This window comes from Oryx dammah, unplaced genomic scaffold (genome assembly GCF_014754425.2).
Source record: "Oryx dammah isolate SB20612 unplaced genomic scaffold, SCBI_Odam_1.1 HiC_scaffold_24, whole genome shotgun sequence".
Classification (NCBI taxonomy): domain Eukaryota; kingdom Metazoa; phylum Chordata; class Mammalia; order Artiodactyla; family Bovidae; genus Oryx; species Oryx dammah.
In genome coordinates, this window is record NW_024070208.1 from 83,759,813 (window position 1) to 83,771,814 (window position 12,002).

Below are 12,002 nucleotides of genomic sequence, written 5' to 3' on the forward strand. Positions count from 1 at the left end.
TCTCCTCCCACCCGGGAAGCCGGCTGTGGGGCTTCTCCTGCGCTTGTCTAGTGGCTACTTCAGCAGGAAACCTTACCAATGAAGTAACCACGCGTTGTGTTTCTCCTTATGTACACATGACATAACGCTCCTGGACATCTGTTTTGCTCGGTGCCCGAGGAAGGGGCTGGCGTGCAGATCCTGGCGTCCGGAGGCTAGAGGAGGGGACGGCCTGCTTTCCGCTGTGCGGCTCCCCAGGGGCTGGGGGCCGGGGCGCCCTCTGGGGCTGCCCTCTGCGATGCTTACTAAGTGCGGCTCTGTGTCGCTGTCTGCAGGATGCCGGAGGCCCAGCAGAGGGTCGGGGGCTGCTTCCTCAGCCTGATGCCGCAGATGAAGACCCTGTACCTGGCGTACTGTGCCAACCACCCGTCTGCGGTCAGCGTCCTCACGGAGCACAGGTGCGTCTTGTGGACTTCTTCCCAGGTCGAGGGGGCAGCCGTGTCCTGGGGTTCCCTCAGGGCAGCTCATTTCTGTCAAATGTTACTTGAAATATGGTGCAGGCATCATGTGTTTTTCAAGAATGGAAAGTTTAATTATCCTCCAAGTGAGCGCCTGGGGAGGACTGATGGTCAGGCTTTAAAATCCTAATTAGTGCTTATAATAGAAATGGACGTGTTTTGCAGTCTCCTTCTCGGCCTGGACGCTGTGGACGGAGGCCAGGGGAGCTGGTGGGAGCTCTGGAGGGTGGCCGCGGGCTGGTCCGGGCTGCCGAGTCACACCCGCTCAGTGCGTGAGACTGGAGCACGTGTGGCAGAGCTGGCCTTGCTGTAGGAGGTGGTCCGTCTCTGTGGGGCACGCCGGGCCAGAGGCCGTGCGCTCCCGCTCTGCAGCCGGAAACGGGAAGCAGCAGCAGGCCGCACTCTGCTCGTCTCATCAGGCATGGCCGTGCGCCCTGGGCAGTGCGGAGCCCGGCCTGAGCAGCAGGGAGGACCGTGGGGCTTGACCTGCACACAGGGTGGGCACCGAGGCAATGCTGCTCCCAGAGGGGCACGCGTCTGGGCTAAGGGTTCAGAAAACTTTACGGTTCCTTCTGAAAACAGCAGTTCAGCCGTAAACAGCAGTTCGGTCATTTTTTAAACCATAAGGAAGAAATTGTATGAGTTGCAGCGAAGTAAGTGCCACTGTGTTCCTGGTTTAACTATTTAACCTCAGGTTACTCCTGACTTAATATTTCAGTTTGAAGCTTAGAGGCTGTGCTGGGAAGCAGGCGTCATTGGGCTGCTTGTAATTGAATGAGGCTCTGGCGAGGCGGCCTGTGTCCGTCCGCCTGTGGCCGGGTCGTGTGGGCCTTCGGGAGGGCCTGTGGCCTGCTTTGAGCCCTACCCACAACTCTGTAGCCGGCAGCCCTCGGAGATCACCCCTCTTCTCTGGAAGTACCTGGTCATAGGGTCCTTTTGGCGGGAAGTGGAATCCCTGAGTAGCTGAGCGTCTGCTCCTCAGAACGGTGATTTAGATGCATTTCCTCCTGAGCGAGATGCAGGGATGAAATGTGAAATTTTGAAAATTCCTCAGGAATTGCTGACGCAGTCCTAGAAGAGATGAACAGCAGATAGAAGGCTGGGGTAAATTACAGGGCATTTTAAATGTGTTCTCTCCTTCTGCTGTTTTGGTCAGGGGCCGGCCCCCTGGGGGTGAAGCTGTGTCCTGAAGGTGACATTTAAAACCATTCAGACGTTTGGGACAACGCTTGTGAGCATGTGATTTGTTCCTCTCTGTATTATTGCTTTAATGACTGTTTGTGTCATGGCTGAAACCTCAGGGCAGCTTTTCCCAGAAGAGCAGGAGGGCGTCCAGACGGGCCTGTGCTCAGGGACCCCTGCCTGCCTTTATCTGGTGTGTCCCGGCCGGGAGGCGGGAGGGGTGGGAAGTCAGGCTCTGGGACCGTGCTGAGGACGGGCGAGCGAGGCGGCTGGCAGGATGCGCTGCCCGCGTGCCCTCCTGAGGCCCCTGGGTGGCGGCGCCTGCCCTGCCCGCAGCTCAGACCCGGCCTCTGGAGCGTGAGTGGGGTTGAGAGCAGGCTGCCCCGGCTGGTGGCCTCCGCCGGCCTGCCCTCCCGTCCCCTTCTGTCCTGGGTCCTGCTCGTGGCCTCTGTCCTGCTCTTGTTGAGGTCGTGAAACCACCAGTTAGGGGTGGGTCAGTCTGTTTTTCTGCCTGAATATACTTTCTCAGAGATTGATTTAAACCTAGTGCTTTGCAGGTTTTAAGTCTTACTTTAGTCTTAGGATCCTTATGTTGTGTTAGTTTGAATTTTGAGTGTGAATCTGGAAAATGTACGCATGGAACCACCAGTCCTGTTGAATTATAACGGATATCTGCCTTTTGCATTATCGTTTGATAGTGGATGCCATAGGCTCGTGGCTGCCTGTCGCGAATGAATCAGGGGCTTCCTGATTTAGTATGTAGAATGTCTCCTTTTCTCCAGCACAGTAGTTGTCCCTCTCTGCTGCGCTGGCCTGAGGTGCCTCTGTGTTCCTCGGGCGCCGTCTCGCAGCCCCCAGTGTCGTCTGAGTAAATACGGAGGATGAAACACTCTGCCAGGGCTGCTAGCGTCAGTAGAAACCAGGCTGGAAGGGCCTTCGTTTTGTCAGAAAAGCTATAACCTGCTGTTTTGCTTTATTATGGTACTACATTTTTTTAAAACTAAGAAATGAAGCAACTATGTGCTAAGTCACTTCAGTCGTGTCCGACTCTGCGGACCCTGTGGACTGTAGCCCACCAGGCTCCTCTGTCTATGGGATTCTCCAGGCAAGAATTCTGGAGTGCCCTCTTTGAGGGGGTCTCCCCGACTCAGGGATCCAACCCAGGTCTCTTATGTCTCCTGCATGGGCACGGAGGTTCTTTACCACTAGCATTTCCTGGGAAGCCCATACAGTGATCAGTAAAGATTTATAAAAGGTTTTGTTTCATTTCTTAACAGTGTACGTGTCTGGCATTTTAAGACTGTCATATGGATATTAAAAGAAGTTATTTTTGCTTGCAAAAATTCCACATAAATTTTTAGTTGTAGGGAATTTTGGGAGTAGGTGGGTGGCTGATAAGAATAACTTGCTTAGTTTTATTAATTATTGTCTGCCCTAATTGTTTCTTTATTTTTGTTGTCTCCCTCTTTAGTCTGAAGTGAGAAAACATAGGGGCTAGCATTCACAGGTGGGGAAGGAAATGGCAGCCCATTCCAGTGCTCTTGCCTGGAGAATCCCAGGGACGGAGGAGCCTGGTGGGCTGCCGTCTATGGGGTCGCACAGAGTTGGACACGACTGACGCGACCCAGCAGCAGCAGCAGCAGCCGTAACTATAGTTATAAACGGTCGTATGATACCGAACTATCAAAAATGGCCCAAAGAGACGTTTTTTGTTATTTTTCTTGTGGTAGAAAAGGCCCCAATTGCATTATATTTAAAGGAGTCAAACTTTACTCCTAGTGCCATTAACGGGGAAGGGTGACGTGAGGCGGACCCAGGTGACCCACCGATGGGTCAGGGCATCAGGATTTCCGTGTTTACTTTATGACCTCATTTATAGTGCTCCTCCCAGTGGGAGACGTGGGGACCCAGAGGGGGTGTGGCCTCTGCTGCCCACCCGCAGCCCAAGCGTCCTCCACTCCGTGTCTGGAGGGACACCGCTCGTCAGCAGTGTGGGCCACAGACGGCGTCCTCCCAGGGACCCCAGGTGTCATCTGCCCTGTGAGGGACAGAAACACAGAGTTCCCATCACAGATGTGAGCCACAGATGTGTGGGTGACGAGCTTGGGCCTCCCTGGGTGCTCGTGTGAAGCGGAGCCAGGGCGGCCCGGGCGCGAGGCTGGAGCCCAGGAGCGCCCTCCATGGAGCCTGGGGCGCGAGGCTGGGGCCCAGGAGCACCCTCCATGGAGCCTGGGGTGCGAGGCTGGGGCCCGGGAGCACGCTCTATGGAGCCTGGCAGCAGGAGGCGGGAGGGAGAGGAGGAGTGAGCGGGAGGCTCGCTCGGCAGTGTCCTGTCTCTGGATATGCGCTCGGTTTCCTGGTCCACAAATGCAGACGACTTTCTTCGCACGGGTGGTGAGGGTTCAGTGAACCGATGCTGCGAAAGGGCTTCTGGAGGTTGCGCGCCCGCATGCGTGCCGGGGGCAGGGGCGCTGCCTCGCGCTGCTGCTGCTCGGGCTGCAGCACCTGGCGGGCCAGCACCCTAGAGTCGGGTGGTTGTTGTTGTGAGGCGCCTCTTTAAGCTTTTAGGGTCTTGAAGGACCGCTGACCGGGCTCTGTTCTTGCCCTACAAGGACTGCCCACTGTCAGACCTCTGTATGCAGGTGGCTCGCTGAGGGGGCTTTCTTGAGTGGTTTGCTGGGAGACCATGGCTGTTTGTGTAATGCACATGGGGCTTTGCTCAGGCTGAGGGCCCTGACGTGAACTGTGGGGGGGTCTTCCCTGTGGCGTTTAGAAATAAGCAGCACACGTTTGGCTGTAAAACCTGTGGCCTCTGAGTGGTCAAGGGCACTGCGTGGTCCGTCGTCGTCCTGGGGGCTGGGGGCAGGCGCACGGCCCTCCTGGGCTCTGACGGTGCCCTCTGCTCTCTCTGCTCACACTCAGTGAGGAGCTGGGAGAGTTCATGGAGCTGAAGGGCGCCAGTAGCCCGGGGATTCTCGTGCTGACCACCGGCCTCAGCAAGCCGTTCATGCGCCTGGACAAGTACCCCGCGCTGCTCAAGGAGCTGGAGAGACACATGGAGGTACGTCTGCCCCACTGGCCACGCCAGGAAGAGCAGTCAGGAGCCAGCCCCGGAGAGGGTATTACCACCGGCCTGTAACTCGGGAGAGTTTCACAGGGACTTGTTGGTTGTGAAGTTGTTTCCTCATATCCCAGCTCTGTAGAGAGGCGTCTGCTCCAACCCCTGCTGGTGGGGAGAGTTCCAGTAGCTGGGAAACGTCCTGGGTGTGGAGGGGCCCCATCAGGAGCCTGTGCGTACAGTGTTAAGTGTACCAGTTATGGAGAGAGAATAGGAAGAGTCAGCGGATGGTGTGCACTTACCTCCCTTTCAGAACTCAGGCTGTGGGCCCGGCAGAGGTTGGGGCTCAGGCTGGTGGCTTGCTTAGGCTGTGGTGAGCCACTCCCCAGGGGCAGGCCGTCTGCTGCTGCGTTGCTCCCCTCTGCCCTTTGGTGCTGAGCAGCGGTGGTGGGGGTGGGTGGCAGTGGGCGAGGCTGGGCTGGCCTCCTCCTCCAGGGCAGAGTCCAGGAGACTGTTTACCGCTCCATGGTCCCTTCAGAGGCTAAGCAGAGGTGCTTCAGCGCCGAGACAGAGGGGTAGGCCGCAGACTGGAACCCCAGGGAAGGCCCAAGCCAGCCTCCAGAGAGAGCCTGCTGAAGGGCAAGCGCTCATTATGGAAGCTCACGGTGTGTTTCTTTTATTCAAAGGATTATCACCCAGACAGACAAGATATTCAGAAATCCATGACCGCCTTCAAAAACCTTTCAGTAAGTGATAGAGTGTGTTACGGGTTTTTTCCTTCAGACATTATTATGGCAAATGAATACAGGAAATTAGTTGTGAACTATAATTTGGATTTATTCTGGAGAAATAAAAAATAAATAGCGTAGTTTTCCACGGCTGGTAAACTTTCACGCGTTAGGGCACTGTGGACACCAGAGAGGTGGAAGGGTCAGTGTCTGCGTTCACACAGCACTGCGTAATGCACACATCAGCAATCTGGACCCCGTGTGGGGTCATCCCAGCGTCTCGCCTGGCACGTGAAAGGAGTGCTGGGCTTTCTCCCTTACCTGCTGTCGCGCTGTCTCAATGCCTGAGCCTCTGGGGTGGCGTGCCTTACTTACAGCACGAGTGGAACTCACCCTTTTCCCCTCTTCCAGGTCTCCTCTTCCGGCGCTCACTAGTAAAATCAGAAGATGTTTTTCTTGTCCCGTCCACGTTCCATCTTCTAAAAGCGACAGGATTTGCTATATTTTTCTAAACTAGGTGTTTCTCATTCTAGAGCTGTTGTGTTGTTGTGGGTCTCTCTTGACTTGATTCTGTACTCATGAAGTGAGCGAGTTGTTCACTAGCGTCTGTCTGCAGAAGCAGCCGGGGCCGCAGCAGTAGAGCCCGTCTCCCCTGACGCGCCTCCTGTGCCCCCAGGCCCAGTGTCAGGAGGTGCGGAAGAGGAAGGAGCTGGAGCTGCAGATCCTGACGGAGGCCATCCGCAGCTGGGAGGGTGATGACATCAAGACCCTGGGCAGCGTCGTCTACATGTCCCAGGTCCTGATCCAGTGTGCCGGCAGCGAGGTACTGCCTTCAGCGTTCCCTGCTTTTCTTTTACTGGGGGGAAACCTCTCTCCAGGGCCCCTGCGCCTAGCTGGCTTCCCCTGCCGGGGACACGGCTTCCCCGAGTTCCTTCACTGCTGTGGGCGGGGTTTCTCTCTTGAGTCTCCTTTTGGATTATGGGCATCTTTGGGCTTCACTTGTGGTCTTTCTGGGGCTCTTCTTAACCGATTGCAGCAAATGAGGTTTAATACATAAGCAGTGCTTGTCGGCCTTTCATGTAAATTGGGCAGAGCTCACGGGGGTGGCAGCAGCGGGCGTGTCGGGCTCTAGGTTGGTTAGTGCCAGGATCCGCCAGGGACCAGAGGCGGTCTCCCTGCTCTACCCTCCCCGCCTCCAGCCTGAAGGGTCTGCCTGGTCTCCCTCTGCCACTGAAAGGTCACACGTTCTTTTCTTCTGTTTTCTCTCAACCACAGAAAAAATCTGTTTTTCTAACTCCTGCCTAATGAGGAGTTAATGGCAGAGCTAAACTCAGGTTTTTAAAAAAGGTGTTCCATGAATTACTTGTGAGTCTTACGAATTTCTCATAATTTTGTTTCCATTTAATTTAAATTTGGTAGAAAGAAACACCTAAACATGAAGTGTGATATACTGTTTCATAAGGCCGAATGTAAATATTTGTTCTCACCATTGTGACTATGTGTAAATATGTGTTTTTAATATAGTTATTTGAATTTGTTCTTTTACATTAGGAAAAGAATGAAAGATATCTTCTACTCTTTCCAAATATTTTGCTAATGTTGTCTGCCAGTCCTAGGATGAGTGGTTTTATATATCAGGTAAGCACATTTTAAGTTTATATTTGTTTCTTGTGGGCCTGAGAGCCGTTTCAGGCTCATTTTGAGTGTTCGTGTTGATACTGCGTGTGTCTGTCTTGTGCTCTGTCTGGTGTTGTGCATACTGTTATGTTCACATCCATACACACAGCCCCAGTCTGTGTGTTTTGACGTGAGTGTGCAAATTAGGATCTTTCTGTTAATCCAAAGCAAGCAGAGAAGGGAACTGGTATCTGTGCAGCTGACCCTGAGGACACAGAGTGCTGGGGCGCGGGCCAGCTGGCCGCCTCCAGGTCGCTCTGCTGCTTTCCTGCCACCAGGGCAGGCGGCTGCTCCGCGGGCCGGCTGGGGGCGGGGGTGGGGCACGTGTGGCTGAGGTGGTCTGTGGGCCCCCACTGGACTCAGCAGTCACGGGCACACGCCTGGCGTGTTATTTAGCTTCTTTATTGCTCGTCGTTTTCCTGATTTTCTCCACGAGGATGTGAGGCTGCTTTAAGAAGAGAGGCAAGGGCAGAGCCCTTCCGCTTCTGTGCCACGGGAGGTGCTGCCCTGCCCTCCCCCAGGGACCTGCCCAACCGGGGAGGAGCCCAGGCCTCCTGCGGTGCCGGCGGCCTCCTGACCGTCTGAGCCTCCAGGGAAGCCGATAAGTGCCTTAGGTTTTCTCTGTGTCTAGAAGGGGCTTCTGGCAAAGTTGACTGCTTTGTTCCTGTGTGGTTATTGAAGCTGCAGCCCTTCCATCAATGCCTCAAGGCCTGGTCACCAGGAACCATTCCCACAGAAATCACCCTGGGTTTGCTCAGAGGTGCATTTCTACATGCGTGGCACGCTATTTATCTTGTCCCCATCAAGCGCTCTGCTGGGTCCTGAGTCCAGAGCGTTCACGGCGGGCTTGTACCTGCTCCAAAAGCTTTGCAGCCCAGAGAGGAGGTGACGTCACGCACTTGTTCCGAGAGGAGCGCTTTAGGCGTGAGAAAGCGGATAGACACGGGCCAGCCTAGGAAAGGACCGCCTCCTCATCTGTCAGCCTGCGGTTGAGCCGACTCCTGGCTGGGCGCGCACCTGCTCGGGCTCCCCAAGCCGGCCGCTGCTGCTCTAAGTGACCTCTGTCCTTTCCGGCCATGTACCCTGGCTTCGAAGCTCCCCCAGCCAAGGCCCAGGGCCCTGTGGTGACCTGTGGGGCTGCGGGGGCGTCCGGGGCGGCCTCAGGCCCCGGGTGCTGGCGTCAGCGTGCTGCCGCCGGGCCCTGCTGCCCCCTGGGCACGCTGCCTTGGGGGCTTCTCCCCGCGTGTCCGTGTTCACTTCTGGCTTTGCCCCACATCCGGCCACCGCGAGCTCGTCCCGTCCTCCGCAGCTGTTGCTGCAGGTTAGTCGGGGACACGCAGCTGTGTTTCCCGTCGGGCTTCTCCGAGCTCTTGGTCAGCCCAGTGCCATCGGCCCCTCGGCAGGGCGTCTGCAGTGCCCACAACAGGCTGCAGGACAGGCTCCTGCGCGTGGGCCCCGCTGCCCGTGGACCGGATGAGGCCTGTGGGGCTGCGGAGGTGGCTGGGCCCGTGTGGTGCTCTCGGCGCCCGGCCTCTGCCCGGGTGCAGGAGTCCCGAGCCTTATGGCCTCAGAGCCGCCCCCCCGCTCAGGGTCCTGCTCCTTGGGGCCCTGGCCTTGACCCGAGAGACGCTCCCTGCGGACTCGCTTGGCCTCCACAGCTCTGGTGGCTGTTGTTTGAGGTGGTCGCTCCGCGGCCCAGTTCTGGTTCCGCTCCCTGCCTCACGCCCTCTGTCCCAGAGCGGGCGGGCTGGTTCTCTTCTCTGCGTTGTGGGCAGCGCTTGGCGCAGCTGCTGACGGACAGTCCGGTGGCGGATGGCCAGGCGCAGCCTCACACAGTCCCTCCAGCTCCAGTTGCCTTTATTTTGCCTTCAGATGTGGAACTTCCCCCATGTTTCTCTAAGGCATATCTCTGCTTCCTTTCTATAAACATCATTATTTAAAATAGCCACTGTGGACCCTAGTTATTTTTTTTAATCATAGTGTATACTGTTTTTGTGTCTTGCTGTTTATATTTAGAGTAACTCATCAGATGAAATGTTTTTGTTCTGGTTTGCAGCCCTGTACCTTTTGGCTGGCTCGTTTCTTGGTTATAGTATTACAATTTCTTATTCAGGGTAGAGGTTTTTGTATTATACATGCCTTTGGTACAAACAAGAGAGTTTGCTTTACAAAGACAGTTCCTCTGCCTTTTCTAAAATTGTTTAATATTTACTTTAATAACGGTACCTTCTTTACTAGAAAAGCACTCACTGTTTCTTTTTGTTGGGGGGGGGGTCTTTTCTAGGGAAAGCTACCAACGACAGGAATGACAGTCACAAAACTTGAGGACAGTGAAAATCATAGAAACGCGTTTGAAATATCAGGTGACAGGCACGGGCTCTGTGGGTGCTCTCTGTTCGGGTGCCGAGGCAGCGGCCCTGGTGTGCAGGCCCCACTGAGTCCCCGAGGGCTGCATGGACGTGCTGTGGGGCCTCCTTGGGGTGCACGTGTGTGCGCTCTGACGCCCTCCCCACCTCCAGCCCGTGTCTGTCTCTTCCAGGGAGCATGATCGAGCGGATCTTGGTGTCCTGCAACAACCAGCAGGACCTCCACGAGTGGGTGGACCGCCTGCAGAAGCAGACGAAGGCCACCTCAGCAGGAAACCCTAGCAGCAAGCCTCACTCGGTGCCGTCACACACCGTAAGGGCCCTGCCCCGCCCCCGCCCGCAGACCCCGGGCCAGGAGAGCGCGGCCAGGCCTCGAGCCTCTCTGCAGATGCATCCTCATCCCCCTTGGGCTGCGATCGCCTCACAGGGACCCACTTGTGAGCCAGGCCTGCCTGTCTGCCTCTCGAGAGTTCACACGCACGCATGCACACGGTTCACTGGTTACGCGCCCGGTGGCACCCACTTAGGCAGCTGCCCTGCCCAGGGTGGGCCGGGAACACCACCTTGGGGCTTGTGAGGGTCTCTCCTGGGACTTCTCCCACATGGTTCACCCTGTGGGCGCTGCCCTTGGGCTTGAAGGGCCGTCCCAGGGATGCCAGCCGTGGCATGGTGTACTGGTCACTGCTGCAGCTCTCACTCCGTTTCTTAGCAGTTTGGGGAAAAGCTATTCATTTGCTTCGACTATCATTTTGAATGGTTTTGCCATGACAACGTTTCCATATTGTAAACATACACTAGAGATGCTTAGCTTTCACGGGACTAAATTTATCCCGACGGCATAGGTGTGTACATGTGTGTCATCAAAAGGGAGTGGCTTCTCACTCAGGTGGTAACAGCCTGAAACCAACCTCTACAAAGTCCCACCTCAGGTAGCCCTGTGCCGGGACCCTGGCCTTTCTGGTCCCAGGGCAGCTGTGTGCTCATGGCAGAGTCCACTGCTTCTGTCCTCGAGCCCTAGGCCTCAGCTTGAGCCCAGGCTCCCCTTTAAGCCTGTTTCAAATATTATTCATTTCTTCTGAATAATGACCTTACTCTGGTTTCCAGCTCACAGAACAACTCAACTTTTTTTCCTGTTAAGCATACCGTATTGTTTTGGGTTAATTTGAGGTCACCGGCTAATTTTGAATTGTTTGTTTTCTTATTTGTCAGTGTGATCGAATACTTCTGGAGTTTCTAGGAGTATAAACCCCATTAATAAGGTCCCTCTGAGAAATTAAATTTATGTAACTTTGTCTTGATTAAAGCTGATTTTTCTGAGAAAATGTTTTACCCAAGGGATTGGTAAAAATTTTCTTCAAAAGGACAGTAAATATTTTTTTTTGGTTTTTAAGCAATATGGTCTCTTGCAATTGTATTTTGCTTTTATAATTATAAAAGCAGCCATTGACACGAATAGGCCTGTGTCCCAGGAAAAAAAAAATTTTTTAAACAAAACAGGGATCAGGCCCTACCTTTGCTGGTGAGGTAATAATTACCCTCCCCCAGTCACATTCCCAGTGCAGAGAATGCCCATTCTTTTCTAAAATCCTGATACCTATGTTAAATGAAATGCCTTTTTTGCAAATGTGACTGCATGGCAGTTAAAGGCGGTTGATGGATTTCCGGGTCTGGACCCAGCAACCTGCTGCTTCCTGCCCTGAGCTCAGCAGGCCTCACGCAGGGTGTGGGGGATGCTCTGCCTGATGGCCAGTAACCCGAGCGTCTGGAGATTCAGGATGCACACTGGGAAGTGGGCGCTGCCGTGCTGGGAGGGCTGGGCTGGCCTCGGGTCCTCTGGCGGTGAACGCGCTCTGCTCTCTCCCTCTGTCCCTGGCAGCTTCCCTCCCACTCCATCACCCCGTCCAGCAAGCACGCGGACAGCAAGCCCGCGCCGCTGACGCCCGCCTACCACACGCTGCCCCACCCCTCCCACCACGGCACTCCACACACCACCATCAACTGGGGGCCGCTGGAGCCTCCGAAGACCCCTAAGCCCTGGAGCCTGAGCTGCCTGCGACCAGCACCCCCCCTGCGGCCCTCAGCTGCCCTCTGCTACAAGGAGGTGAGCCCTAGTGAGTGTGGAAATGTGACAGCCCCGTGTTTGTGACGTGGAGCCGATGAGCCTCTTCAGAATGGAAGGCTCTGCCTTCTCCCTTGTTTTCCCCTTCCTGTGCTCCAGAGCCCGAGAGTCCTGGGAGACCCCCGCTGGCGTCCCCTCTGTGGCCATCGCAGAGGGAGAGGGACAGGCTCGGGGCACTGTTTGCGCTTTGAGGAAGCCGGTTGACGAGTGTGGTGATCACACGAGCGAGCTTGAGTGTGAGCCGAGTTCAGTTACTCTGGTGCGGATGTGGCTATGAGTGTGGGGGTGTGGCTCGTGCGGTGGGCGGGGTGGGATGTGGGTGTGGCTGTGAGCATGGTGGGTGGGACAATGAGCTTGGTGGGTAGGGCCTGTTTG

At 55.5% G+C, this 12,002-nt stretch overlaps 1 protein-coding gene across 2 annotated transcripts in view; it reads left to right on the forward strand.

Annotated features, from left to right (window-relative positions):
• ARHGEF7 (Rho guanine nucleotide exchange factor 7) overlaps nt 1-12,002 on the forward strand; it is a 60,017-nt gene that overhangs the window by 33,070 nt on the left and 14,945 nt on the right. For both annotated transcript variants that reach the window (XM_040267462.1, XM_040267460.1), the window contains exons 8-15: nt 315-437; nt 4,602-4,740; nt 5,424-5,483; nt 6,142-6,288; nt 7,017-7,103; nt 9,427-9,505; nt 9,682-9,821; nt 11,385-11,609. In XM_040267462.1, the coding sequence (XP_040123396.1) occupies nt 315-437; nt 4,602-4,740; nt 5,424-5,483; nt 6,142-6,288; nt 7,017-7,103; nt 9,427-9,505; nt 9,682-9,821; nt 11,385-11,609 (1,000 nt within the window). The remainder of the gene's footprint in view (nt 1-314; nt 438-4,601; nt 4,741-5,423; nt 5,484-6,141; nt 6,289-7,016; nt 7,104-9,426; nt 9,506-9,681; nt 9,822-11,384; nt 11,610-12,002) is intronic.